The sequence below is a fragment of the Calliphora vicina genome, chromosome 1 (genome assembly GCF_958450345.1).
Source record: "Calliphora vicina chromosome 1, idCalVici1.1, whole genome shotgun sequence".
Taxonomy (NCBI): Eukaryota; Metazoa; Arthropoda; class Insecta; order Diptera; family Calliphoridae; genus Calliphora; species Calliphora vicina.
The window spans coordinates 163733938-163761520 of NC_088780.1; the positions used below are offsets into that span (position 1 = coordinate 163733938).

At 32.0% G+C, this 27583-nt stretch overlaps 1 protein-coding gene across 3 annotated transcripts in view; it reads right to left on the reverse strand.

Annotated features, from left to right (window-relative positions):
* The window catches only part of aus (argus), a 111593-nt gene that overhangs the window by 52104 nt on the left and 31906 nt on the right, over positions 1-27583 (reverse strand). For all 3 annotated transcript variants that reach the window (XM_065516513.1, XM_065516511.1, XM_065516512.1), the window contains exons 2-3: positions 14768-16808; positions 6231-6378 (exon numbers count right to left, since the gene is read on the reverse strand). In XM_065516513.1, coding sequence (XP_065372585.1) covers positions 6231-6378; positions 14768-16808 — 2189 coding nt within the window. The remainder of the gene's footprint in view (positions 1-6230; positions 6379-14767; positions 16809-27583) is intronic.

A 27583-nucleotide genomic window follows, 5' to 3' on the forward strand; every position in this document is an offset into this window, starting at 1 on the left:
TTACATTATTCTTAATTCGCAATATTAAAAATCAATACACAATGCTAAATATGAGAATATGAAGGAATTAACTTCCCCACCAATTTTGTTTTCTGAAACTTCAAAAATTCATATCATGAGATCTAATATACATTTTTTTATTTTTATTTGTGATTATGATTCTATCAATTACTACTATAATTTTAATAAAAAAAATTTATTTTTAAATTTATTTTTACAAAATAGTATGCATTAACTTCCCCGCCAATTTTGTTTTCTGAAATATAAAAATCCATATCATGCGTAAATGAAATTTTTAAATTTGCTCTGTATACCAAAATATTTTGCAAAAATCGTTAGTTTATATTTTACCTATTAATATATAATGAAGATGATTTAGTAAATAATTATTTTTGAAGTATGTTTTTTAAATATTTATATCCCTTATGGTAATATGAAAGAGAAATACTTAAAATAACCAAAAACATAACATATAACAATAAATGAATTTCAACAAAAAAAAATATTGGCTTAAAAACATAACCTAAAAATACTTTGACAAACAAAAACAGAATTGATAAAATAAACGACATCTAAATATAAATTATTAAAACAAATCATTTATTTTATAATTTGATTTTGATTAAGTTAAAGAAAATTATGAAAATTCTTTGTAATTTTTTACCCAAAATTACAAAAGTTTTCTTTTTATATAATGATACAACAAATACATAGAAAAAAATAGTTACATGATATTTAAATATATAAAAACAAAGGAAACACATTTCAGCTACAACTTAAATCATGTTTAATCAGGGGAAATTATAAGAAAAATTTACGCTAAAAAATATTTCGGTTTGGAGTAAAAAAGCTGAGAGTTTTAAGAAAAAATAAAACATTCATTAAACAAATAATAAATTAAACCAAAAATACAATATTTTATTAAATACTAGTTATTTAATGGCGTTTTGTTTTTTTTTGGTTGAAACAACATAAAATGAGTTTGTTATAAATTTATTTTATATGTCAGGAAAAAAGTAGTTTAAGTAAAGTGGGGTAATTCATCGAAACATAAAGGAAAACTAAAATAAATGAGGTTTGAACAAAAACACGAATGAACAAAATACTTAAAAAAATACATCTTAAAACTAAAAAAAGTTTTTTTTCTGTTTTCTTCATTTCATCAAGAACCTACAAAAATCGTTGAAGTATTAACGAAATGAAATGAGTGAAACTGAAAAAAACATTAAAAATAAAAAAAATTAAGTAAAACTGAAAAATTAAATTTCATTTTTTTTCAGATTTTAATGGTAAGCACAGAAAAACACGCAAACTCTTAAGATTTTTACTTGGAATTTTAATTTTTCTTTTTTTCCCTTTTATATTATTATTATTATTTTATGTAGTAGTGGTATATTTATAAAATACATACACATGAAATGCCAGGAATATAGAAAAAGAAATTATACTGAGAAACGAAAAGAAAAAAAATTAAACTGAAATTTATATGTGTATTAAACCATCATTAAATACATATTGTTGTTGTTGTTAGTGGAGGTAAAGAGTCATCATCATTAAAAAAAAAAAACTAAAATTTTTATATAAAAAGGAAAAACTATAATGAAAGCAACAGCAACAACAAGAACAGAATAAAGTTAAAGGAAATGAATTAAAATCAGGGTACGGATCAAAGTTAAACGCTCAATGATTTGTGGGTTAAGAGTTTCCGTTTAATTGTAATCAGAGAGAGTTAGTGGAAAACTCGATTAAACAGTGAGGCGTTTACATTAGGAACACTTAAGGAACAATGTATGTATAATGCAAAGGAACTATTTTATTTGTAAAGAAAATGCGTGTAGGCAGTATTCGGGCCTTAAATTTTAAGATTATTGTAATAGTTTTTTAATGTTAGTTTTGGAACTTTGTGCTTTGGAAGTGTGCTACAAGTCATTGGAATGCATTGTCCTACTTAAACTAACAACGTTTTCAATTTTAATCTTAAAATAATGAATGTTTATAATCGATCATAGTAAACTAATAGATATTGCTTCGAGAATCCTGGGTATCTCTCAACAAGAGATTAAAGAGAACCCGAAATGAGTCTGATTGGATACTGGGACATATCAATATAATTGGCAATTCAAAATACTTGGCGGCCAGAAGAGGAATTATTCTGTAAGACACTGAGTTCAACCAGTTAGCCGACATGCCGCTAATTTTGCAAACTTCTAATACATCAAGAATTTTATAGGTCTGCACAGAACAAATAGTCCAATTAAGTCACATCCTTAACAGCAACAATAATGTGTACTAGATGATAATTATAATGAGATATTGAAGAAGTTGAGTCGGTATTGCTAATAAACCAAGCATTTTATAGGTCTGCACATAACAAATGGTCAAATAAAGTCACATCTTTAAAAGCAAGTATAATGCGGTTTTGATATAACAAAAATGATCTCACGCGATCAGCTGCAATAATTCATGATAATGATAATGGGATATTAAAGAAGTGGCGTCGATACTGAGCAAATGGTCCACTGAAGTCACATTCTTAACTGCATGAATAGTGTGGCCTTGATATGACTAACGGGATCTCATGCGATCAGCTGAGAATTGGATTGGCTACAGCATCTTCTCTGTTAAAGTCCTGGTGATGTACAGTGCAGTGATGTTCGATAGTTCGAGTCTAAATAATGTAGCTGGATCTATTGTAAAAAATTCCGGGGATACTAAGCCATACTTGATGACAGCTGTTACAGTACTTTCTCAGTTTCCGTATCTCTGAAGCACGCAGCATAATGACTTCCATAGACCTTTTTAAAGTAGCTTGTGACCCTTTTATAGATTATGGTAGAAACTGAAGCAATAAGGAAGATAAGATTTCACAGTTCTTCCCTAACCTATCAGAGTACAAAGTAGAGACGTTGGACAGTTCGTGACTCCTTTACATGATGAATTGGTTGGCATTAAATGTCAAAAGGATAAATTTGTTTAAATAAACGAAATATTGCTTTATTTCGTAATGGAAAACTATTCGTAAGTAGACAGAGGCTTAATATCGAAGCACATATAATCACTGTATCATGAAGACAATTTTACAGCTTTTATCCAATGACAAAGATTCAAAAGGAATCAATAATTCACATGGGAATTTGCTCCCTTGGGGCATTTTTTACATACTAGTTTTACCAGGTGGTAATGCTTTTTAAAAAATTTATAGTTTGTTGCGGATTTTGGACTGACGTCATTATTGCCGTAAGCAGCAATCTTCCGATGCAATCTCTCCTTAATATTACTGAGCTAGGTTAGACTTCGTTGTACGTTTTCAGATTGTCTTCAAAAAAGTATTAGAAGAAGACAAGTAAATGAAGAAGACGGCAAGTTGTGTTTTAAATAGTAACTTCAAGGAATTCCTTCTGAATTATTGTGCATTTTGATGACCTTTGAAATCTCTTTATTAATCTGCAGATTGAAGTAGTCCAAAGTCTGGTATAGATGTTTACCAACGTGGTCATACAATTGCAGACCTCTGAATTCATTAACCTTTAGATTTTGGTTTAAAGAATTGAGTGTGAACTTATTTAAGTTTAGCATAATTCAATTCATGTGGAAAATAAACCCAATATATTTGTTAACTTAAAACTGAACAAAAACGTGAGAGATGTAAAGTATTTATTACATATTTTGCAATGATCAGTACTCTCCTCTTTTCTTTTGAACTAATATGTGCAAATTATTTGCAAAATTGAATAAAATTTTAAAAAGCTTAAATAATCCAAATCCTGTTGCTTTTCATACTTAAGTCCCACAAACCGAACCCTGATTTAATCCCTCTAAAATGAAAATAAACTAAAAAAGGAAAAACAAATAAAAACTAACAACAACAACGAAGAAGGGAAAAAACATAAAAATGAAGACCATCATACAACAACAAACATTATTGGTTGTACTGACTGCACCCAATCATGGTTGTATTTTAATGTAGTATGCATGGCTGGGATGTTTAAACCTCTAAACAAACTACACAGGCGGTAGCTGTTTCTAGTGATTTTTTTCTATTTTTTTTGGTTTGTAACTTCCTTCTTCATTTCATTTAATATATACACATAGTACGAACTACGTATTGTAAGTATATATGATGATTTTACGAGTTTTTCTTTTATATTTTATTTTTTTTTTCTCAGCAATTTACTCTTTTTTTTTTCTTTTTCTAGTTTAATTTAAGTATTGCAAGTTAAATGTATGTAGGTTGGTATGGATATGTGTAAGACAGTTAGTTAGTTATGTTGTGTATGTTTAGTTTAGTTTAAAGTTAAACTTTAGCTAAACAGAGTTTACATTTTTTATTATATGTATTTGTATTTGGAGTAGTACTCCAGAGAATTTTGTGTCCATTTCAATTCATTACACTTTTTACTTTATTTGTTTGCAATTTTTCTTATTTTTTTTTCAGCTTACCTCATTTTTTTTGTAGTTCTTTTTTTAGTTTTTTCTGTATTTTATTTTACTAAATAAATGATTTTTGTGTGTTCTTGTTTTATTTTATGTTTTTTTTTAAGAAGATTGTATTTTTTCTATTTAATTTGAAAATTCATGAATGTTTTTGTTTGTTTGTCTGTAGTATTTAGTTAAAGTATTGAATAATAAGGATATTGATACCATGTATTTTTGTGTATGCAAATGAAGTACCTAATTTTTTTTGTTTGTTTAAATATATTATATGTTAAATTCGAGTCTAGTTTGTTTTTTTGTATGTTCATATACTACATAGTATATTTTAATTAATTATTCACTAGCAATTTATTTAAAAGGTATTTTCAATGATTTTTAAATGAGGTTTCAAAATAAATGACCAGTATAGAACCAACAAAAAACAAAACACATAAATATAAATGAGACTTATGGACAAAAAATTATAAATTAATTAATATGTGGGCAAAGGAGAAAAGTTTCAGCAGATAAAAATGTACGAGTAGTTGTGTTTTTTTTTTTAAATTATTAAGTTTATAGGAGGAATTTTAAAACTAGTTTAAACTAACAATATTGACAGATTAAACTACTTAATATTTGTAGTTTCTAGATGTTTTATTGTCTCTGACATTATCCCCATCAAACCTGTTCTCTCTCTCAAAATCATTTGACAGCTTTCTTTACAAACGTATCGGCAGGGATGGAAAATTAAATGTTTATTTGGTATCAAAATATTGAAATGGTCCTTTTCTTCCTCTAATTGTAAGTACTAGAATAAGCATTGGATACATTTTGATATGTTCTCTTTTGACAAGTCAGGTGGTGTACTATTCCAAACTCAAGTTGGATTTTGGTGGAGATCATAAAACTCAGGAGTTGAGTTCGATAATTCCGGCTTCCTTTACGAAGGTATAGGTTATTTTGCTTGTTCCTAGATGAGACTCTTCCTTAGACGTAAGCCGTAATTGGTGATGACGTTTAGAAGAGAGAGGAAGAAAAAGAGGAAACTCTTTCCAATCTCCTCTGCTCTATCTTCTGCAAAAACTCAAGACTTGTTTAGGTAAATTTGAGGTGTGTGAACCAGCACTTAAGATTTATACGCATAGTCAGGATAAAAATATTGGTATTTGGGAGCGTGGCACGCTTTTAAAGAAGGTAGATATTTAACAGTTTAAATGAATGTGTTTGATATTTAATGATCTGTTCTATACAAAAAGTTAAATGGAATTTCTTAAACTTAATTAAATAACTTTTTTTTTTTTTTTTTTTTTTTAGTTTTTAAGATTCCAATCTTACGGGCTATTTATGGTCAATCATTTGTTACCAAATGTGTAAATAAAAATCAAAGTATTTTCATTTTTATTATTATTTACCCAACGTTTCGTTTGTTTGTTTCAAACTTCTTCAGGGGTTTTCTTTTATTGTTAAATTCTAGCGACAAAAACATATAAATATTTTATTATAAATCATTGAAAAACTTAAGATATCACAGTTCAACTTTATAAATAACACTTGTACATCTTTATCTGTAAACAAAATCTTTACACCAAAACCCCTACATTAATTTCAAATACTTAAAGACTTATTTTCATTATTTAAAATTTTTGGGGCGGGTAATAAATATTTCTTCAATTCAAAAAAAAAATATGTTAAATATGTTAGTTATTTAGTTAGTTTTAGTTTAATTTAATTAAGTTAGTATTTGAAATCAAATACTCACATAGTTAGGGAAAATAAATATATAAAATAAAACAAGTAAAAATTAAACAGAAACTTACTCGTCCACAATTAAATATTTGTTACCATCCGAAGCAGCACATCTTCCCCTATAACTAAATTGGGAACCTTTAATGTGTATAGATTGTTGATAGCCCGATAGGAACCAAGAGCCCTCCCAGCGGGCAGGAAATGTACAATTGGTGGGCACTAAAAATGCAAATAAAACAAAAATTTAAATAAATAAAATTAAACACATGAGAATACAATGAATGACTTTCAATATAGAATTTAAATAACAATTGCAGTTGTGTGGTTTTCATAAAAGTAACATTAAGATTTGTGGCATTTTAATTTAATTTTCCCCCTCCATTGTCCTCGACCATAATAAAAATAATCTGTTTACACATGAAAAAGATTTTTCGTAAAGTAATGTAGATTTGTTCGAAATGACCTTCAAGTGTTTTGGTATTTTTTAACATTACCATATAAAGGCAGAGGTTTAAAATAAGATATTGTTAAGAAATTTATTATTCATACTTTAATTCAGCATTTCATTAAAATTTTTAAAATAGAAAACAACCTAACAAGTAATCATTATTATGCAATTGACAAAACAATGGAAATTTAGGTTTCATTTAAAAAAATTTCTGTCACTTTTCGTCATTCAGTATTTTGTTCGTTAACCCTTGGTTTTTAGTTACTATGTATTGAATCAATTACAGATTCAATCGTCTCCTTTGGACTATTTCGCCATTCCCTTATAATTACATCTAGTAAAGCTTCCTTCATGGTATAATTTTGAGTCCGTCTTTTGCGATTTACATTTTCTATGGGATTGAGAAATGGCTACTTGACAGGCCATTTCAAAACACGTACCTTATTGGATTGTAACTACTCGATTACAACACTTAAAGTGTGTTTGTGGTTATTGTCGAGCTGAAATCTTTGAACTAGGTCCATATATTCCTCAGCATATAGATTCATAACACTGTTGAAAATGAATCTAATATGTACATGAATTGAACGTATACCTAGCCCTGAAAAACAGCCCCACACCATAGCCAAACTTGACTGTCTTATTTGTATACTTGGGGTCCAATGCAAATACCGACCAGGCCACTCAAAAAAGTTTTAAGGCCAAGAATTGGAGGCGTTAAACCATTAAGATTGTTGTCAAGCTCAACATGAGCTTACAAAATCATTGGGAGCTACTCAAGCAGCAATTTCAAAAGGTTTCATCCGAAAGCAGGGAAACGCCGTAAAAGAAAATAATTTTTCGATGAACAAGTAAGAGTGCTATATTCGGCTATGCCGAATCTTATATACCCTTCACCTTTGTTGTGGATGCATTATTATTTTTTATAATTAGTATATATGTATGTACATTGCCCACTTTCAGCGTACAGCATCCTAAATTTATCAAGAACACAAAAAACAACAACAACGCCAAACGAAACAAAACACCAAAAGAAAAACAAAAACAAAATACGCAAGGCAATGAAACCAACACACATCTAAACATACGTTTAATTGTATAAAAAACAACAACAACGTCAAAAGAAACAAAATACGCAAAGCATGCACATTCAAACATACGATTTGTTGATTTTTTGTCAAAAAAACCAACACACAACCAAACAAAAGTTTAGTTGTATAAAAAACAACAACAACGCCAAAAGAAACAAAACACAAAAAAAAAAACAAAATACACAAAGCTTGCACATCCAAGCATACGTTTTGTTGTTTTTTTGTCAAAGCATGCAATACATTGTGTTTTTTGATGAAATTTTCAGAGGTTGTCTCGGATTTTTGCTCATATCTCCGTTATTTATGGACGGATTTTGCTGATTTTAAATAGCAAAATTCTCGAAAGTATGTCTGACAGAATTGTTGAAGATTTGGATCCCGGAGATATCTGGCGCCTTCAGAAAATTGATTTCAACAGACAGACGGACAGACAGACAGACAGACAGACAGACAGACAGACAGACAGACAGACAGACAGACAGACAGACAGACAGACAGACAGACAGACAGACAGACAGACAGACAGACAGACAGACAGACAGACAGACAGACAGACAGACAGACAGACAGACAGACAGACAGACAGACAGACAGACAGACAGACAGACAGACAGACAGACAGACAGACAGACAGACAGACAGACAGACAGACAGACAGACAGACAGACAGACAGACAGACAGACAGACAGACGGACAGACGGACATGGCTTAATCGACTCCGCTATCTATAAGGATCCAGAATATATATACTTTATAGGGTCGGAAATGAAAAATGTAGAAATTACAAACGGAATGACAAACTTATATATACCCTTCTCACGAAGCTGAAGGGTATAAAAATGGATTCATTAAGATACCAGAAGTGTAAGAGATCGTAAGTAGAGCCTGCTCAACCTGCCGAATCGACACCAAATCCAAATATCCATGGTGCTGAAGTAATGCTCTGTATTTGGTGATACAAAAAGGGTTCTATCTATTATAAGCTGCCGAAATCTGTACAGACCATCACAGCTTCGTTTGTTTCTTTTGAAGGGAGCATTGGCCGAAAAACGCCCAGAATATGCGGCCAGACATGAAACCGTAATATTCCATCATGACAACACTCGCTAGCTTTTGGTGTCGATAATGACTTCTCTGGATTTATATCGAGCTTTCTCAGAGATCTCACTATACGAGTTGTTTTAGATGGATTCTCATCAAACGAGTTCAAAATCAATTCAGGGACACCGCAAGGCTCCGTCATTTCTCCTACTCTTTTTCTGATCTTTCTAAACGGCCTTCTACGTCAAATTTCCAACCATATCTACTCTTTTGCAGATGACAGCAACATTTGCCATTCATATTCATTCAAGCCTGTCGGAGATTGGACAATGAGGCAAAACATGTGACAATCTCTGAATGGAATTGTGCGAATAGAGTCGATTATAATGCACGCAAGACTCCAGTTTATTTTATGGGTGGTGTAAATATTAACCCTTTAATGCATATTGTTGACAATTGTCTACATTCCAGTTCCACTTAATTTTAGAAGAATATAAGCTGATACTGATTCAGATTCTAATTCCGAAAAATCAAATGGAGTACGAAAAGTTTCAGCTAAAGAAATTCTAAATCAAGTGTCGAAGGAAGATTTCGAATGCCTGGGATTTATAAGGTGTGGGAAATACTTCACTCCATCTGATCTCCTTACTATTTACAGCACTTATATTCGACCCAAAATGGAATACAATTCTCCTGTGTTGACCGGTACTTCCAAGTCTATTTTGGAGTTACTCGACCGCGTACAGGATAGGGCGAAGGTGCTTATCGATGACAGTAGGGTATCTAGCTCTATTGACTCACTGGAACATCGTCGCACTGTTCTACCGATACTACAATGATATGTGCTCTGATGAAATAAGGGATCTTGTTCCCGAATGCCGTAGTTTTGGACAGTGGATCGCACAACACATTAAAAAAAATACACCAGACCTTGACCCGTTCAACTACTATTTGTTTGGATGAATGCAGAATGCTCTCTCTGGAAATTGGCTTGATTCGTTCTTGACCTCAAAAGATGAGCAGTTCTTTTGTCTCGTAATCCATATGTTTCCAGAAAGATGGGAAAAGTTCATAGCTAACAATGGTCAATACTTTGAATAAATTTATATTGTACAAATGTTTCAAAATGAAAGCTCCCGGATTTTTAAGTCATTCCACCAAATATATACAGCCCAATTATGAATAAAAAATTCCGCGGGAGTTTGTTCCCCGGGAGTTTTTTTCCATTGAATTTGAATAGGAATAATGAGAAAAGGGAAAAAACTCCCGGGGAATTATTATTCATAATTGGGCTGATAGCAAAAGATCATGTTTCTTCCATTTTCAAAAGAAACTCATCTTTCACTACCCATTCAGAAATGGGAGAGAATTTTAACAGTTCTGTCCGATTTAATTATTTGAATTTTCTCCATGCTATCAGAGTTGCAAAACTTGCATTCATTATCTAATAAAAAAAAAAGTAAATTCTTTAATAACTCTGGCTTAATAAAGACTCCTGTTCAAAAAAACCTATTAAAATTGCCAACCAAAAAATAGTTTGTGAAAAGAAAAAGACACACACACAATCTCTCATAAAAAAATACAACGACCGGAAGGGAAAAAAGCAATAAAAATTTAAATATCACAAGAACAATTTCTTTCTTTACTACAATGTTTGAATGTTTAAATTTTTAATACAATTGCGTTAAAAAAAATTAAGCAAAAAATGGAAAACAAACCCAAGAAACCAACATTTATTTATATGTAGTATTTCTTTAGATTTTAATTGTTAGACAAAGAGGAGGAGGGTGACCAACCATCATTATATTCATTCATTATGTTCACACCATTCTATTGTAGTCAGAATTTTTTTTAAAGAATCATGGGTTCACATTCGTAAATACAAAGGAAGTATGTGTGTCAATGTGTTTAAGAATGTAGCGTATGTTGTTGGGTGCTAGCTGGCTTACAAGGTGGTTTGTTTTGGTTTTGGTTGTAGTCTAGTTTTTTTGTTGTTCTTGTTTAATTGTTTTGTACTATTGACTACTGTTATTTTCTTCTTCTTCCATGTTTTTTTTTAGTTTAACAGGGCTGAGAGGATTGACTCTCCTCTCTTTTAATTATTATGTACATTCATGCCTACTTACAGTTACTGGGTAATTGTTGTTGTCTTTGAAGTGTTGAAGTGTATGGGAAAATAATAATAACATTTAATAAGTATTTTTTGTTGTTGTGTTGTCATTATTATTATTATTGGTTCATTAATGAGAATATTGTATGTTAGTTTGTTTGTTTATGTGTTTGTAGTACATGTGTGTACTCATTTATTTGTACATTGTCATAAATTTAACAATTTAATGTGACGTCACTTATTTAAATTTATTTTTATTAGATTTTTATTGTATTTTTATTCAGCTGACCAAACAGCACACAATAACTAACATTCAGGCAGGGTTGTCATTTACTTATTTACTTTTTTTTAGTTTTAATTAAACTTAAATGAGGGAGTAGTGTGTTTTTTTATTTTTTTTTTTTTGTGGAAATTTTGTTTGTGTCATATAAATAATTTACACACAGCACACATAAATACATGTTGTATGCACTACCTATTAACAATTTAATTTTAACAAGTAAACAATAGAAATTTTGGAAAATTTTGATTTGTCATTTACAAAGACTTTACTTAGTGTTTTCGGAATTAAAATGATTTAGATATGTTGAAGAAATTTCATAAACTCTTTAATTATATCAACTCAACTCCTATAATTTTGTTGGATAGTCCTTGTTTTTTATTACGGCTTCACAGCGACGATACATTGAGGTTATTATAAAGTCAATCTACTCTACTTTAAAATATTTTGCCAGTCTCATCTAAGCGCATCTTATAAAGTTCCTTCGTAGTATAATTTTGAGTCCATATTTTGTGATCTACAATTTGGGGTCATTGTCGTACTGGAATATCCAAGCATATGGATATATAACATCATTTAAAATGGATCGGTATCCAATTCCAGTCATATCATGTTTTATGAAATGAATTGTACCCATATATTGGCACTTGACTGTCTTATTTTTGTACTTGGGGTCCAGTCTTTTCCCTTTGGTCATCTTGAAAATTTTCTCCCACCACAGCCTCATAAATTTTTTTTGGATACATCCGAAAAGAGAACAGTATTCCATTTCTGTCTCGACTAGTGTAAATGTTCTATGGAAAATTGCATACGAGTAGTACGATTTTTTTAGAAATAAAAGGTTTTTCGCAAGTCTATATCATTGAGCCTCATTTGCAATGCGGTTAATAGTTTGAGAACTAATTCTTCTATGGAAGGTTATCAATTTCTTAAACTCTCTTGCTATTCAATTATATTGTCATGGAGAAGGTTTAGGAGGCCTCCTCGCATATGTTAAGTTTGTTTTTATAATTTTTGGAAATGTTGATTTATTAATTAAATATTTTTTACAGATAGTTTTTTGCTTCAATCTTGCTATAAAATCGTTTATCATTTCCGGAATTCGTAGATGTAGTATCGTTTTTGGTTTAATTAACTTATGTATTTGTCATTTTGAAGGTTACAAATAACATTTTTTTAAAAAAAACAAACACAAACTGCGAAGCCTCTTGCTAATATGCAGATACACCCAGAGTATCTGGCGGGAATCGAACCCGCAACTCTCAGATAGATTGTTCAGCACTCTATCGTCTAGTTCTTTCATATACGAGAAGTTTTGCTTTACTTCTTTGAAAAAAAGTGCCGCTGAAGCACACCGATGGCTCAGCAAAGCTTATGGTGAATGTATTCCGTCAATTTCAACGTGCAAGAGATGGGTTTTGCGGTTCAGAAGTGGTGATTTTGACACGGAAGACTGAGATCGCACAGGCCAGTCATAAAAGTTTGAAAACCAAGAATTGAAGGCTTTACTCCATGAATATTGTTGTGAAACTCAACAAGAGCTTGAAAAATCATTGGGAGCTACTCAATCAGCAATTTCAAAACGTTAGCGAGCAGCAGGATTCATCCAAAAGCAGGGAAATTGGTTACCACACGAATTGAAGCCGAGAGACCTCGATTTTGCATGTCCGAAATTATGCTTGAACGCTATAAAATAAAATCATTTTTGCACCGAATCATTACTTGCGATGAAAAATGGATCTATTACGATAATCTGAAGTGCAAGAGATCATATGTGAAGCCCAGCTAACCAATCGAATCGACACTAAATCCAAATACACCACCACCCATAAATACATTCCCACGACAGCCGGTTCTACGCACCGGAATGACCCGAGTTCACTCGGCCAAGGGCTGTCAACTCAGCAATCACTGCTGCTACAACAACAACAGATGAAGCGACATGATACTGATTATTGCTATCGTTGAAGGCGACCCTATTCAGACGACCCCATTCAGATATTTCCACAAGTCCCAATTAAGAGAATCATTCATGTTTTGCCTCATTGCCCCAATCGCTAATAGGCTTGGTCTATAACTGAATGAATATGAATGGCAAATGTTGATGTCATCTACAAAAGAATAGATAGGGTTGGATGTTTGACATAGAAAGTCGTTTAGAAAAATAACGAATAGAGTAGGAGAAAGAATGGAGCCGTGTGATACCCCTGAATTGATCATGAATCATTTGATGAGATCCCATCTATAACAACTCGTATAGTTTTATCTCTGAGAAAGCCCGATATAAATCGACACCAAAAGCAATAAGTTTTGATAAAAGAGAGCACCATGCTACATTCTATCGAACACCTTGGATATATCTGACGGTAGTTTACCATACTCTCCATAACTTTGGAAAGTGCAGACCAAATTGAACAAATTCCCCAAATCGCAAATGAATTAAGGCCCCAATATTTTATATAGAAAAAACCAACAACGAAATTTAGGGACTTAGTTAATTTTTTTGGGATTTAATTCATTTCAAAAATTGGGGATTTAATTCATAATGAAATTACTCTGGTATCAAAAATTGTTTACGCTCAGAAAAGTTGGTTTTCATTGACAGCCTTCGGCCGGACGCAAAGGTTTCTTCCTCTGGGGTGTATCAAAAATTGACTTCACTCAGAGAAGTTGTTTTGCCTACCGTAATATTCCATCATGCCAACTCTCGGTCACATGTTACAATACCTGTTAAAAAGTATTTAAAAAGAAGTTGTTGGAAAATTTAGCTTAACCCGCTTTATAGTCCAGACCTTGCCCCGTCCGACTACTATTTGTTTCGATCGATGCAGATATATGCTGTCTCTGAGATTTGCTTCACTTTGGAACAGAGTAGCTGATATTGGCTTGATTCGTTCTTGGCCTCAAAATGAGCTGTTCCTTTGGCTCGGAATCCATATGCTGCCAGAAAGATGGGAAAAGGTCATAGCTAATGGACTTTGAACAAATCCTCTGATTTAAAACGAATTGTTAGATTTTTCAGCACAATTAACATGTTTTCTTAAATTTCACGTAATTGAATATTTGAAAACTTTAATTTTATTATCAGTTTTACTTAATTTCCCTTCCCTTTTGAAATAGCTATGACTCAATTATTCATACATATGTATGTATGACTGAAGCCTACCCCCTACCGTGCTGCATAGTTTTATGAGCAAATTGGCAACGCAAATGGGAAATTTCCATGACTATTAAGGGATATTTTAATTACTATTATGGGACATTTCGATGACATAACCTCAAACTTTAGTGTTAAATGTGGGCGACAAAGACAAGAAGCCTTACAACTGTATGTTAAATTAAAGGAATCCCAAGAAATGGAAATCCTTTACAGAAACTAAAATAAGTATTAAGATGTTTAGAAGATAAGTTATTTTACTAATTTAATGTATTGGGGGAATATTATGAATCTCATATAAATATTTATCTAAGGATATATCTATATATTTAATTCAATTACTTAACTGCTTCCCAGAAGGGATTATGAAGCTATATTATTATGGGTTTTTGCTCAGGCAATGTTTTAGTTAATATTCCTACTATATTTCAAAATGACACTTAAGATCTTAAGAAGATAAAATTTTAAACTGAAACTCACCATCATTTCGTCCCGCCCAACCATGAGCCGATGTTGACAGCATTACAAATAACAGCCACATAAACAACCACTTTGAAACCGCAACCGTTTTATACAACTGGGAACAGCCAACTGATGACGCCAAACTATCGCCTTGCAGCAATTGCCACAAATTGTCCAAAACTGTGGGAGAACTTAATGAGACGCCACTAGTATTGATCATACAATAGTTATCACTAAGTGATGCTGATGATGATGATGATGGCGATGCTGCTCCTTCAATTATTTTCAAATTCTTTTGTTCTAAATTACATTCGCTGCCAATAGTATCACGTTTATATTGTTTAAAGCACCTACATTCCTTATTTAATATCGTTGTATACGAAGGATTTGTTAAAAATGTTGTTGTTGTTGTTGATGATGAAGATTGTGTTGTAGTTGTTGGTGAGGGCGAGTGTGAGTGTTGTATAGTTTTAATGGTTTTTGGATTTGTGTTAAATAATAATTCTTTATAATTAATATAGGAATTCTGGTGTGTTGTATTCTTTTCATTCTGTTCATTATCATCGTCCTCCTCCTGTTCCTGCTGCATCTGATGATGATTTTTTCTTAATCTTAAATGAATATTTTCCTTAATATTTCCAGCATCCGAGTGATTATCATACACCGTCTCATCCTGCTCCACTTTGTCATCATCATCATCATTATAGTCTGCATCATTGTCTGGCTGGTCATCACAGTTATTCGAGTACATGAGAGTTTTCATGCGGTTGGTTTCTATATTGAGTTGGTTGTGCTGCATGATGTCTTGGACATTGCTGAGCATAATTTTGCTGTTATTATTTTTATTATGTTGATTATTATTTAAACAATGACATCTTGACAACACTGAAGTGTTGTTAGTTTTAATGTGGTTGTTGTTGTTGTTGCTGTTGCTGTGATGGTCCTTCGCAATGTAAGGACCACGACCACACGTTAAGTTTCGTTGTTGTTTTTCAGTATCTACTTCTTGCTGTACTTGTACTTCATGCCTCACAGTTTGCTGCATAAGTGCTAGTGGTGGTGGTTGTTGTTTTAATATGGAACCATGTGTTTTTTGTTTTAAAGTCTGCTCCTGTTGTTGTTGTTGCTGTAGTATATTCCTACGACCACGTTCACGTAAATATTTTGTACTACGATTGTTCGCATAGTTTACAAATGAGGTTGCCAAAGGAGAGCTTAGAGTTGAGGAGCACGATGAAGAAGAAGAAGTTGATAATAATGTTTTAGATAATGACGAGGGTCTGTCTTCTTTAAGGTGTTCTTTCTGCTGTTGCTGCTGCTGCTGTGTTTGTTGTCTTGTTTTATTATTAGAGGCGTATTGCATTGTTGTTGTTTTTATCGTTGTTGTGGTCTCTAAGGCAGGCATTTCATAATTTTTATAATATTTATCCTTTTGTTGTAAATTTTGCTCCTTAACCTGCTTTTCCTCCTGGTATTCAGATTCTTGTTGTTGCATAGTATTATGACAACAGCTGCTACTACTTGTAGTAGTACTACTACAACTGCTACTTTTACTCATGCCACTACTCATTTTACTTGCAACACACTCCGTTGTACAACTCATAGTTGCCGTAGTCTTGTGATTCGTATTGGGAGTATTACTGCAACAAGGTCTACTACTACTGCTAGTGCTGTTGTTGTTAATGTTATTGTTGTTGTTGTTGTTAATGATGGTGCTATTTGAATTTATAGCATTATTATGATTATTACGACTGCTATTCAGACGATTACGGGCCACATGTGTCTGTTGCTGTAATACCACGGCTGCTGTTGCTGTGGCCGTTGTTGCAATATCTTGTTCATTACCCAAACACTGATGTGGCATTGACTGGGCTCGTGTCGTCGTTGTTGCTGTTGCCGTTGCCGTAGTAGACTTGGTTGTGGATGTAACAACATTCTTACACGGTTGCAAAAAAGGCGCTAAATATATTAATGTCGCCCTCATTTGTGTTGCCGTCATCGTTGTTGTTGCTGACGCTGTCGTTCCTTCCAAAGAAGATGTTGTGGCGTGTTTTGAATTCTAAAATAAAAAGAAAACACAATTTCAGAGTGTTAAAAAAATACTGCAAAAAGACAGCCAAAGACATTAAATATAAATAACTTAAAAAATGAAGAAACACAAAAAAAATACTCCTCTTTATTTTTAAGACAAATGAAAAATATAGATACTTGCAATGTTTTCTTTCTTATTTTTTGTGTAGGGGTATACTGATTTTGTCATTTCGTTTGTAACACATCAAAATCTTCATCGTAAACCCACAAAAGTGCATATACTGGACCCTTCTAAAATTCTTAGACGATCTAGCTATGTCAGTTTGTCTGTAAGTCGGACTGTCTCTCCGTCTGTCTGCCTGTTGAAGACAGGATATATCCAATAGGGAAGGACTTAAGGGGATGAAACTTTTCTTAAATATTCATTGTTGATCAGAAAATTTTGTACAAAATCGGTCAAGTAGAATCAAGAACAAAGAAGTTATGGAACAAAATGTGAGACAATCTCTAAACATATTTTTATATTTTTCAAAATTTTTTTTCAATTATCTTTAAATATATTGCTGATAATGCATCGTTCTTTATATTATCAAAGAACAATTTCTGTTTAAAATGTATTCCCCAAATATAGCTCTTTATGTATCATAGTGGTATAGTTTATGTGGTCTCCATAGAAAATTTAAAATCGAAAATGGGCAAAATCTGCAAAATGTTTAAAAGTTGCTATCAGTATTATATCGATGTAGGGTAAATAAGATTCGGCACAACTGAATAAAACAATCTTACTTGTTCTTCCAAGAAACGTGTAAAAATATTTGATTGGTACTGGTTTGGTTGTTTCCCCCTGTCATTATTTCACAAAATTTTTTGCTTTCCTACAGCTGTGTAAGAAGTTTTATTAAAGCAGGGGTTGTTACGTTTTTTTTCTTAATTTTTTTGTTGGTGTGAAAGGAATCTTGCGCCATAATAAGCTGTAACCTTAAACATTATAGATTTTCTTATGCCCCACCTCTCCCTTTCCCCAGATTACAAGTCATAGCAGAAATTAAAGTGTAAATTATAAATTTAATACATTAAAGCGATAGTGGAAACAATATGGGCCCTGAAAAGATTTATAGATTAAAGAAGGAATTTTCAAGAGCTACAGCTTGGAATAAAAGTGAAATTTTATATTTATTTGTTGTTTTCAATATTCGTTCGCATTTAGTGAACCAGGCCCCTAAAGTTTATGAAATTTGAATAAATTCTTAAAGACAAAGTAACAACTCAAATAAAGTTAGTGCAAAATTCCATAAATTGTTCTTAAAATATGTTTAAACATCATTTAAGTTCTCTTATAGACATCTAATGATACAAAGAGTTTCTTCACTTATCACCTCAATTTAAAGGATTAAATGTTTTATCTAATCCACGCTCGCCCTCACTGCATAGATCGTTGATCGTGGGACAAAATGTTTGTATTCGAAAAATTTAAAACAACAACTAAACAAAGAGATGTACAGCTAATTCGAAAAAGACAATATCTCCTTCTGTCAGCAGACGTTAGTCGACCTTCCAAGCAGTAATGATTAAAGTCATATGATAATGTTCTAGCTTCCCTAAAACTGAGGATCATCTGAAGTGTAAGCGCAAGAAACTGAAAAATCAAAATACATTCGTAAAGCCAGATATTCCAAAGCTCTATTCATTCCTGACAAGATAGCCAAGAATACCGCGCACGAAATAATTTAGAAAAGCGACACGGAAAATCTCGTTAATATCAGGCTGTAGTTGTCGGCTGCTCCTGAACCAGCGCAATCGTCATCCACCAGAAGACCTTTTACCGAGGAAGCTAAAGACAATCTGTTGGTGACTTTGGCGAACAAAACTTATGGTTACATTACTCATGTAGTAACGGAATACGGTGCCATCGAATTTACTTTCTCATGAACTCAGAGCTGTAGATCGCGTTAAATATAGTTGTGTAGACCTTAAGTAGAAGAATACCGTACCAAACTCTTCACAGACAGCAGCTAAAGAAATCTCAAATAGGAAACCCTCTCAGACTGAGGGTGACATCTCGCCAAAAAGGTGTGAGATGAACGAGAATTCGAATTATCTTGGATTAGCTCAATCCGCATACATAGGACAATCCCTTAACGAGGTAGTAAAATACAATTTGTTGTTTTTGTAACAGATCTGCTGTAGTCGAAATCTCTTCTCTGGAGAAAAAACTTACGATTAATACAGCTGTCGCTAAGTTGACAATATTTTGCCGTTCGGTCTTTCCGGATCAAAAATTCAATTGTGGTGGGTCAAATAACACAATCTGTTGGAGCATAAAAGTGTCGCGTAGAAATTAAATAGGGTGCCATCGAATCCAAATTGAATCACGTACTCGCCAATAGGGATAGTCCTGTACCTCGTTTCGAATCTGGTGAGATTCACCGGGGTTATTTTATAATAAAATGGTTGGAGCTTTCTCAAAGTATTGTCAAATGCTAAGGTAAATGGTACATGGAATGGATTAAGCCTAAATGTTACAATGGCTGATCAAGAAGGCATTCAAAGTTATTGGCAAAAGGAAAGTACGTGAGAGACTGGAATCTTTATTTATAGTTAGGCGACACTTATGTTTCTTAAATCCTATACCATTTATTTTAACTGTTAGTTTAATGAGAAGGTGGACAAGCTCAGAGAAGGAAATTTCTCAGATGCAGTATCTCTCGCTATAAGAGCGAAATCTTTAGACTAATGTCTTCAGAATGTTGACAAAAAAATGGAGTTAAATGAAAACAAGCAAAATACAGCTCTTAAATAGAAACCTGATGGACATTTCGAGGCTAACAAATGGGTCACTGGCTGATCGGTATGCAAACACATATACTTTGAATTCCTTTTAACAGTTACTGACGGATCTGCCTGGGAAAAAGGAAACGATGAATATCCGGAAGCGATAGAGTTCTTAACGAACATTTGCTGAACAATGTGTCTAAGATTTTCGGAACAGACTGTGTGACATTATTTGTAAAAACAGGGTCATATTAATACTACTTAATTGCTTGTCAAAAGGGTTATTAATCGGGAAAACTTTCCCGGGAATAGTTATTATCTAAATTCCCAGGAAATTTCGATAATTTCTTTTTCTTCATAAAGTTACAGTATTATTTCTGTATATAGTGATTTGTTGCCAATCGAAAGATTCGACTATATCCATAGATTTTAATCCAAATATATCCAATTGAAATCAGTTGACACAGAAGAATTATGTTTTAAAAATATGAAGTTTTGTTAAGCCAACTAAAATTCGGATATCACTAGCAAAACTATTTTCTCTGTGTGATAAAAACATTCAAAATAACTTTTCTTGCTGGTCGACTTAATACAAATTAATTAATTTTATTAAGAAAATTAAAATAAAGATTGTAATGATTTTGATATTTACAGATAATAATGACAAAAATATTGGGGCCGAATTACCGCAATCGATATCGAGTAAAACTAATCATAATTTTCAGATTTGAGATCATCTCATTTTAATTTAATTTCAATATGTAAATCATTTTTCGAATCATATAATTCGACCCTGGTTTTGATTTGAAAAAGTTCTGTTTCGAAGCGAATTTCGCATTTTTTCCATATTTAAATTAATCGGACCTATCTATCTATATATATACAAATGAAATGGTCCATGTATGTAATGTCATCACTTGAGAACGACTGGAGCGATTTGGATGATTTTTTTTTATTCGATTCGAAATTTTCAGGAGATGGTTTCTAAAGAAAAAAAAATCAAAAATTCCGGGTAAAACTCGGAAATTCTTTTTTTGTGGGTCCAGTCAACTGTAATAAAAAAGCTCCCTAAAGTATGCAGTACAAATTTAGATAATTTATTTGCAAATAAATAAGAACAGGTGTGAGTGGATTGGAGAAACTTGAAGAACAACATTATTAAATGCTACCGGGCGAAGCCACTGTTATTTAATCACCCCTATCGTGAAAAACATGTGAAATTTATGTTCCCATGAAATATCCATTTCCCTCGAAGGGAAAATTGCTATCGTGATATTCCCCTAAACTTTTCATTCACAATAGTTGATTTTGTTCGTAGCAGCTGTTTATTGTTTACAAAATTTCATCTAAAAATTTCACAACATGGGAAATTTTTTCACATGAATAAAGTTTATGAACGAAAAATGGGAATTGCGAACCTATTTCATGTGAAATAATGAAATAGGAATAAATTTATAATGAAATAGGAATAAATTTTGGCAATTTTTTAATGTTTGCCGGGATACCGGGAGTTGCAAACATTTTTTGATGTTTCTTTGAGCTGCATTACTGTTGTATTATAGCCCGATCAGATAGAGATAATTATAGAAAAATATAATTCAATTATCACCTAACTTTTTACGTATATTCCCTTTTATTTGTAATGCATGATGGTCATCTTATTTTGACATGTCTGTCATGCTAAATATCTTGTTTTTTTTTTGCAAAATAAAATAAAAAATACTTGGCAATTTGTTTGAATTTGTAATTTTCAGTTCAATTTTAGTTTTAAATAATTCAAAGAATACATTGAAAAAGTAATTTAAACATTTGGCAAATTGAAATGCATTTTCTACTCCACCATATTAAACACATTGAGTGTAAAGGGATCATTCAATATTCTTTGAGCATCATAATCATATAACAACAAATTAAATTCTCATAATGAATTCATTTTCCAAAATAGTGTTACTCTTAATAATTTATTTCAAAAGCAAATTAAAGAAAAACATTTAGTTATTAAAGAACACTTAATTACTAAAACATTTCAAATATTTAGCTACTGATTTAAATTATATCTTTATTACTTTTCCTTTGTGGAAATCAAAGAAAAAAATATCCAATTACAATACTTTAAACTCCTACAACAAATTCACACCATAAAACTTACAATACAAAACGAAAATAAATTTAACCAAAAATAAAATATTTAAAGACACTCGAAACACACTACCTAAATACAAAATACAAACAAACTGATGAGCTGTGACAATTTTACGCCTTTAAATTGGAAACAAATTTTGAAAAAATAAAAAAAAAAACAAAGATCCCCTTTCCAAAAATATAAAGAAGAAACATTATAAAGACACATGTATAAATTTCAGCGCATTAAAATGCAGTAAAATATACTTTTTTTTAAAACATTTAAGACAAGCATAAATCAAAAACCAACAGAAAATAAAAAATTTATAACGGAAAACTTCAACGCCATTAATATCAAAAAAAAAATAAAAAATTAAAACAAAATTTATTAACAAACCAGGCAAATAAAATTTCCCCCTCTTTGTAAATAAAAAGAAAATACTCCAAAATAAAATAAAAAAAAAACTGAAATGCTGCATTTCCACTAAATTAATTGGAATTTAATTTTTTATTTTTCAATTTATTACTTTACACACACACATTTTCACACTTCATAATTTTTTATTTTATTTTATTTTCTTTTTGGAGGGGATTCCAAACGTTAAAGTGTCCGAGTACCATGTGTCAATAGTTTTATAAACGATTTTGTTGCAACTTTTGAGGAGCAGTTTGCCTACAGAATTCATGTTTGGTTTGAATGAATAAATAGCAAGCAGTGACTGAGACTGTTGCGTCGTTACGCAATTGTGTAAAAGTGATTATTTATCTGTAAAACTTGTAAATACTTGGGTGTGTGAGCGTTTGATTAATGGTCAGTCCTAGTTTACAGTGTAGATGTCACCTTTTTCATGAGCTGTCATGATTTAAGACATTAAACACAATGGGAGCAACGGGCGTTAAAACGTTATGTGTAGTTGTTGCTTCCAGGAAAATTAACTTTAAAAACATGTTACAATTACATGTTACACTTACGATGATCAAGATTGCAGCAAGCATATATGAGGCTATCAGCGCAAAAGTGGTGTAACCCCAAACTATTTACTTAAGGATGGGGGTAACTTACACCTCTCTTGCTCTATTACTTTGTTATGTATGCTCTATGCAAAAACTATTTTCTCAGCTTCATCTGCTTTTGAATACCAAAAGGTGGCTTACTTCACTTTGTATTGATAGCTGCTAATGTAAGGAACGTATCCAAAAAAATTGTGGGTTACACCACTTTTCCACTGATGGGTCTCATATATGATTGTAGTAATTAAGTACATGTTTGTGGCAATATCAAGTCAAATATATCAGAATATAAATATCAAAGTCATCCTAAGTCGCCTAGACTGTCCGGAAATAATAAATATGGGTATTTCCACAGAAAGGTCCACCGGAATAGAAAATTAAAATGTTAATAAACAAATGTTTTTTCTAACATTGTATTAAATTTTCTTTAAACATTGTATTTCTGCTAATCTTAGTTTTTATCCAATTGATCTGAAAACGGATAATATATTGAGTGTATGACTTAAAAATGCGGGATTTACAATAGGCGGCGTATCATTTGAACTTAGTTTTTGTTTTTAATAACTTATATGTCATTTTGAAGGGTACATATCTGTCAATTCTTCTCACTAAGTTATTGAACTTTAAAGAGTAAACAACGTTTTTATACCCTTCATTTTGCTTTGAAAATGTCGAATTTTATACCAACGAATCGTCATATGCGGGAAGTTTAGCTTTACTTTTTTAATTTGAAAAAAGTGACGCTGAAGCACACCGATTGCTCATTTAAGCTTATGGTGAATGTGTTCCATCGGTTTCATAGTGCGTGATATTGTTTTTGCGGTTCAGAAGTGGTGATTTTGACACAGAAGACAAATATCGCCCAGGTCAGCCAAATCACTTTGAAGACCAAGAATTAGAGGCATTACTCCAGGAAGATTGTACTCAACAAGAGTATTAAAAATCATTGAAGGCTACTCCAGCAGCAATTTCAAAAAATTTTGCAAACAGCAGGATTCATCCAAATGCAGGGAAATTGGGTACCATACGAATTGAAGCCGAGAGACTTTGAAAGACGATTTTGCATTTACGAAAAGATGCTTGAAAGCTATAAAATACAATAATTTTTGCACCGAATCATTATTTACGATGAAAAATGTATCCATTACGATAAACCGAAGCCGAAGAAGAGATCATATGTGAAGCCCGACCAACCAGCCGAATCGACACCAAAGCGAAATATCCATGACCCTAAGGTAATGTTCTGTATTTGGTGGAAGCAAAATGGTTCTATCTATTATGAGCTGCAGAAATCTAACTAGACCATCATTGGGAACCTGTATTGAATGCAAATGATTCATTTGAAGCGAGCATTGGCCGAAAAACGACCAGAATATGCGGCCAGACATGGAACTGTAATATTCCATCATGTCAAAGCTAGGCCACATGTAGCAATACCTGTTAAAAACTATTTAGAAAGAAGTGGTTGGGATGTTTGCCTCACTCGCCTTATAGTCCAAACCATGCCCCTTGCGATTACAATTTGTTTCGATCGATACAGAACACTTTCTCTGGAATATGCTTCACTTTGAAACAAAGTATCCTAAATTGGCTTGCTTCGTTCTTGGCCTCAAAAGATGAGCAGTTCTTTTGGCTCGAAATCCATATGTTGTTAGAAAGATGGGAAAAGTTCAAAGCTAATAATGGCCAATACTTTGAATAAATTTATATTGTACAAATGTAGTATTTACTCTTTCTCTTAGCGAATTTTAATGACATTTTCTTTTTAGTATTTATTATTCACATATTTATATCACGATTTCGCTCATCTTATAAAATCGTCAGCTTAAGTATACTTAAGATAAAGATTGAAAATATATTTTGTTGAAAAACTATTTGTTTTTTTAATTTTTTTTTTCTGAGTTTTATGATTAATATTTTTCTTGATTTAGGCATTTTATAGGTCTGAATTACTAGTCTTTGGTATTTGAAATATCTGTCATTAGATATCCATATTGTCTATATTAATGACTTAGTCCCCTTTTACAATGCAGAAATTGAAAGGTAGACATTTTTCTCATTCTCTTTTTACAACCGCGAAATTAATAGACAGACAGAAATTCATCGTTTCCTTTTTTCGTTCTTTTTCGTTGTTGATGCGTATGAATTAGGGTTCCTACGCGGGAAAAATTTCTCGGGAATTTCCGGGAATATTTATTTGTTAATTTTCGGGAAATGTTGGTCGAGAATTTTCGGGAATTTCTTCATAATTTTTCTTCTAAAAGTTACAATTTTCAGATTCGTTTCGATGGTCAAATTTGTTGCTAATTGAATCATTCTTATATATCCACAGATTTTTCGGTTCTAGCAACAGATATTATTCATTTGGCAAAGAAGTATTACGGTTGAAATAACCGAATTTTTTTCACTAAACTTAAGCCACGTCATAAAAATTTGGTTATTAAGAATGAATCAAATTTAAAGTTTATGCTGTTAAAGGAATTATTAAGATGCCTAACATTACAATTTTACGGAATATTCAATGAATATTATTCATATTTAGAGAAAATAACAATAATAGTGGTTCAAATTTGTTTTTTTTGTTAACATAGTCGAAATTCTTAAAACTACGACTGTGATAATACCGACAAAATGCCACTATTAAATTAGAAACCCTTATAAAGGCTGGTCCAACATTGTACAATCAAATATAGTTATTTTATACTTCTTTTAAAACCGTGGTATAAGTCAATTTATTCGAAAATTTTTTTTCTGGTTTTTGGTTTAATTAAGTATTCAAAAATTCTCGGGAATGAAACCATTTTTTAATTTCCTCCCGGGAAAGAAAAAAGTCCGGGAAATTAAGAACCCTAGTATGAATATTTGTATTGTCAAATGCATTTAAACATTGATGTGAGAAAAATTATATGAAGCAACAACGTAAAAATTGTGAAAAGTGGAAAAAGCCTTTCAATTTCTGAATTGTAAAAGGGGACTTAGTAATTCACATATTGATGAAAAATCGGTCACAAATCGAGGTAGTCGTGGTTTATCGCTTATATCTCAGCCATTTGTGAGCCGATTTTCTCGATTTTAAATAGCAACCGAATCGGTTGCTATCAATCAATCATGTTCCAAATCCTTAAATGTAGTATAGCTTATAATAAGCTAAAGTGTAATTTGTAATATACAAGAAGGATTTATTATCATTTATTTTTTAAAGGGACACTGTGCGTTACTAAAATATTCCACAGGAAATTTGATTCAAATCAATCGCAATTCTGCTCCTTTATAACTTTTAGCGGCTAAATAATACCAAAAAATTTGTTTTGTTGTGTTGTTTGTAATAAAATGTTCTATTTAATGAAATATTTACCACTCTATTAAAATAGCAACAAAAAATGCTTGTTATAACTCCAATAAATTTTACTTTTAATATCCCTGGCAAAAACATGAAATTACTTTTTCCCGGAACTAATTTCTTTCGCATTTTTATGTTTTAATAAAAGAAATAAATAAACAAGAAAATAGAACATACATACACAGTTATACACATACATATGTACATACATATGGATACATATATACATCAGGGGTATGTATGAATAATTATTATTAACTTTGGATGATGCTTAAATATTTTACGAGTACAAACAGCCTGAAAGTTGCTAAAATAGTTTTAGTCATCGTTACGAAATGGGCACAATTTTAGAAGGCTTCTTGCTTTTGTACACCAAAATTAAAAAAAAACAAAAAAAAATACTCATATAAATAAAAAATTAAAAGAAGAAAAAAAAATCATCAAACATTCAACCGTCCAACCGGTAAAAATGAAACGTTACCCAGAATGAAAAAACAACTACAACGAAAAATATAGACCATAAACGACCAACCAACCAACCGACCCGACCGACCACCTGACAGGGTGAAAATTTATGTTTGCATGTTTATCTACAATTTATTTCGTACGACGCTGATGAGGTGCTGTTACGAACGAAAAGTGTGCTGAGTGAATGGGTTCTGTGTGTGGATGAGTGTTTTCCTTTTCCGTTACAATACATATTAAAGATACACACACATACACACATGGGAGAACATAGCCAACACACGGAAAGTGCTGGTTTTTAACTTCACTCACATATGATAAAAAGGAGTCAATAGCCATAAAATAACATGCAACACAAACACTTTATATTAATAATACATGTACACATGAATATACTTATGAATATATGGATGTTAAAATGTAAAATTGTAAAAATGTGTGCAATATTACGAGGAGAGTGTGAGAATGTTAGCAAATACAGGTACTTAAACCGTTTAAAAACAGCAATTCGATTTAATATTGATAATTATGTTATTAAGTTGGGAGAATCCATACCATTGTCATATCCGATTTCAACCAAATTTATTTCAATAGCTCAAACTCAATTTTGGGTTACAAAGGTCCAAGTCATATATCTCAAAAACCGACAGTTTTAAAATTCTTAAAAAATATCTGAGAATAACTAAAGGCTCTCTTATATTCATACAAAGTATTCCGAGCCAAAAGAACTGCTCATCCTTTGAGGCCAAGAACGAATCAAGCCAATATTGGATACACTGCTCCAAATTGAAGCGTCTCCCAGAGAGATCGTTCTGCATCGATCGAAACAAATAGCAGTCGGATAGGTCTCGGTCTAAAGTATAAAGCGGATGAGGCAAAACTTCCCAACCACTTCATTCTAAATACTTTTCAACAGCTATTTCAACATGTGGCCAACTGTTGTCATGATGGAATATTACGGTTTCATGTCTGGGTATTTTTCGGCCTATGTTCGCTTCAAACGAATCAGTTCGCGTTCGGTACAGGTTCCCTGTGATGGTCTGGTCAGATTTCAGCAGCTCATAATAGATAGGATCCTTTAGCTTAGCACCATG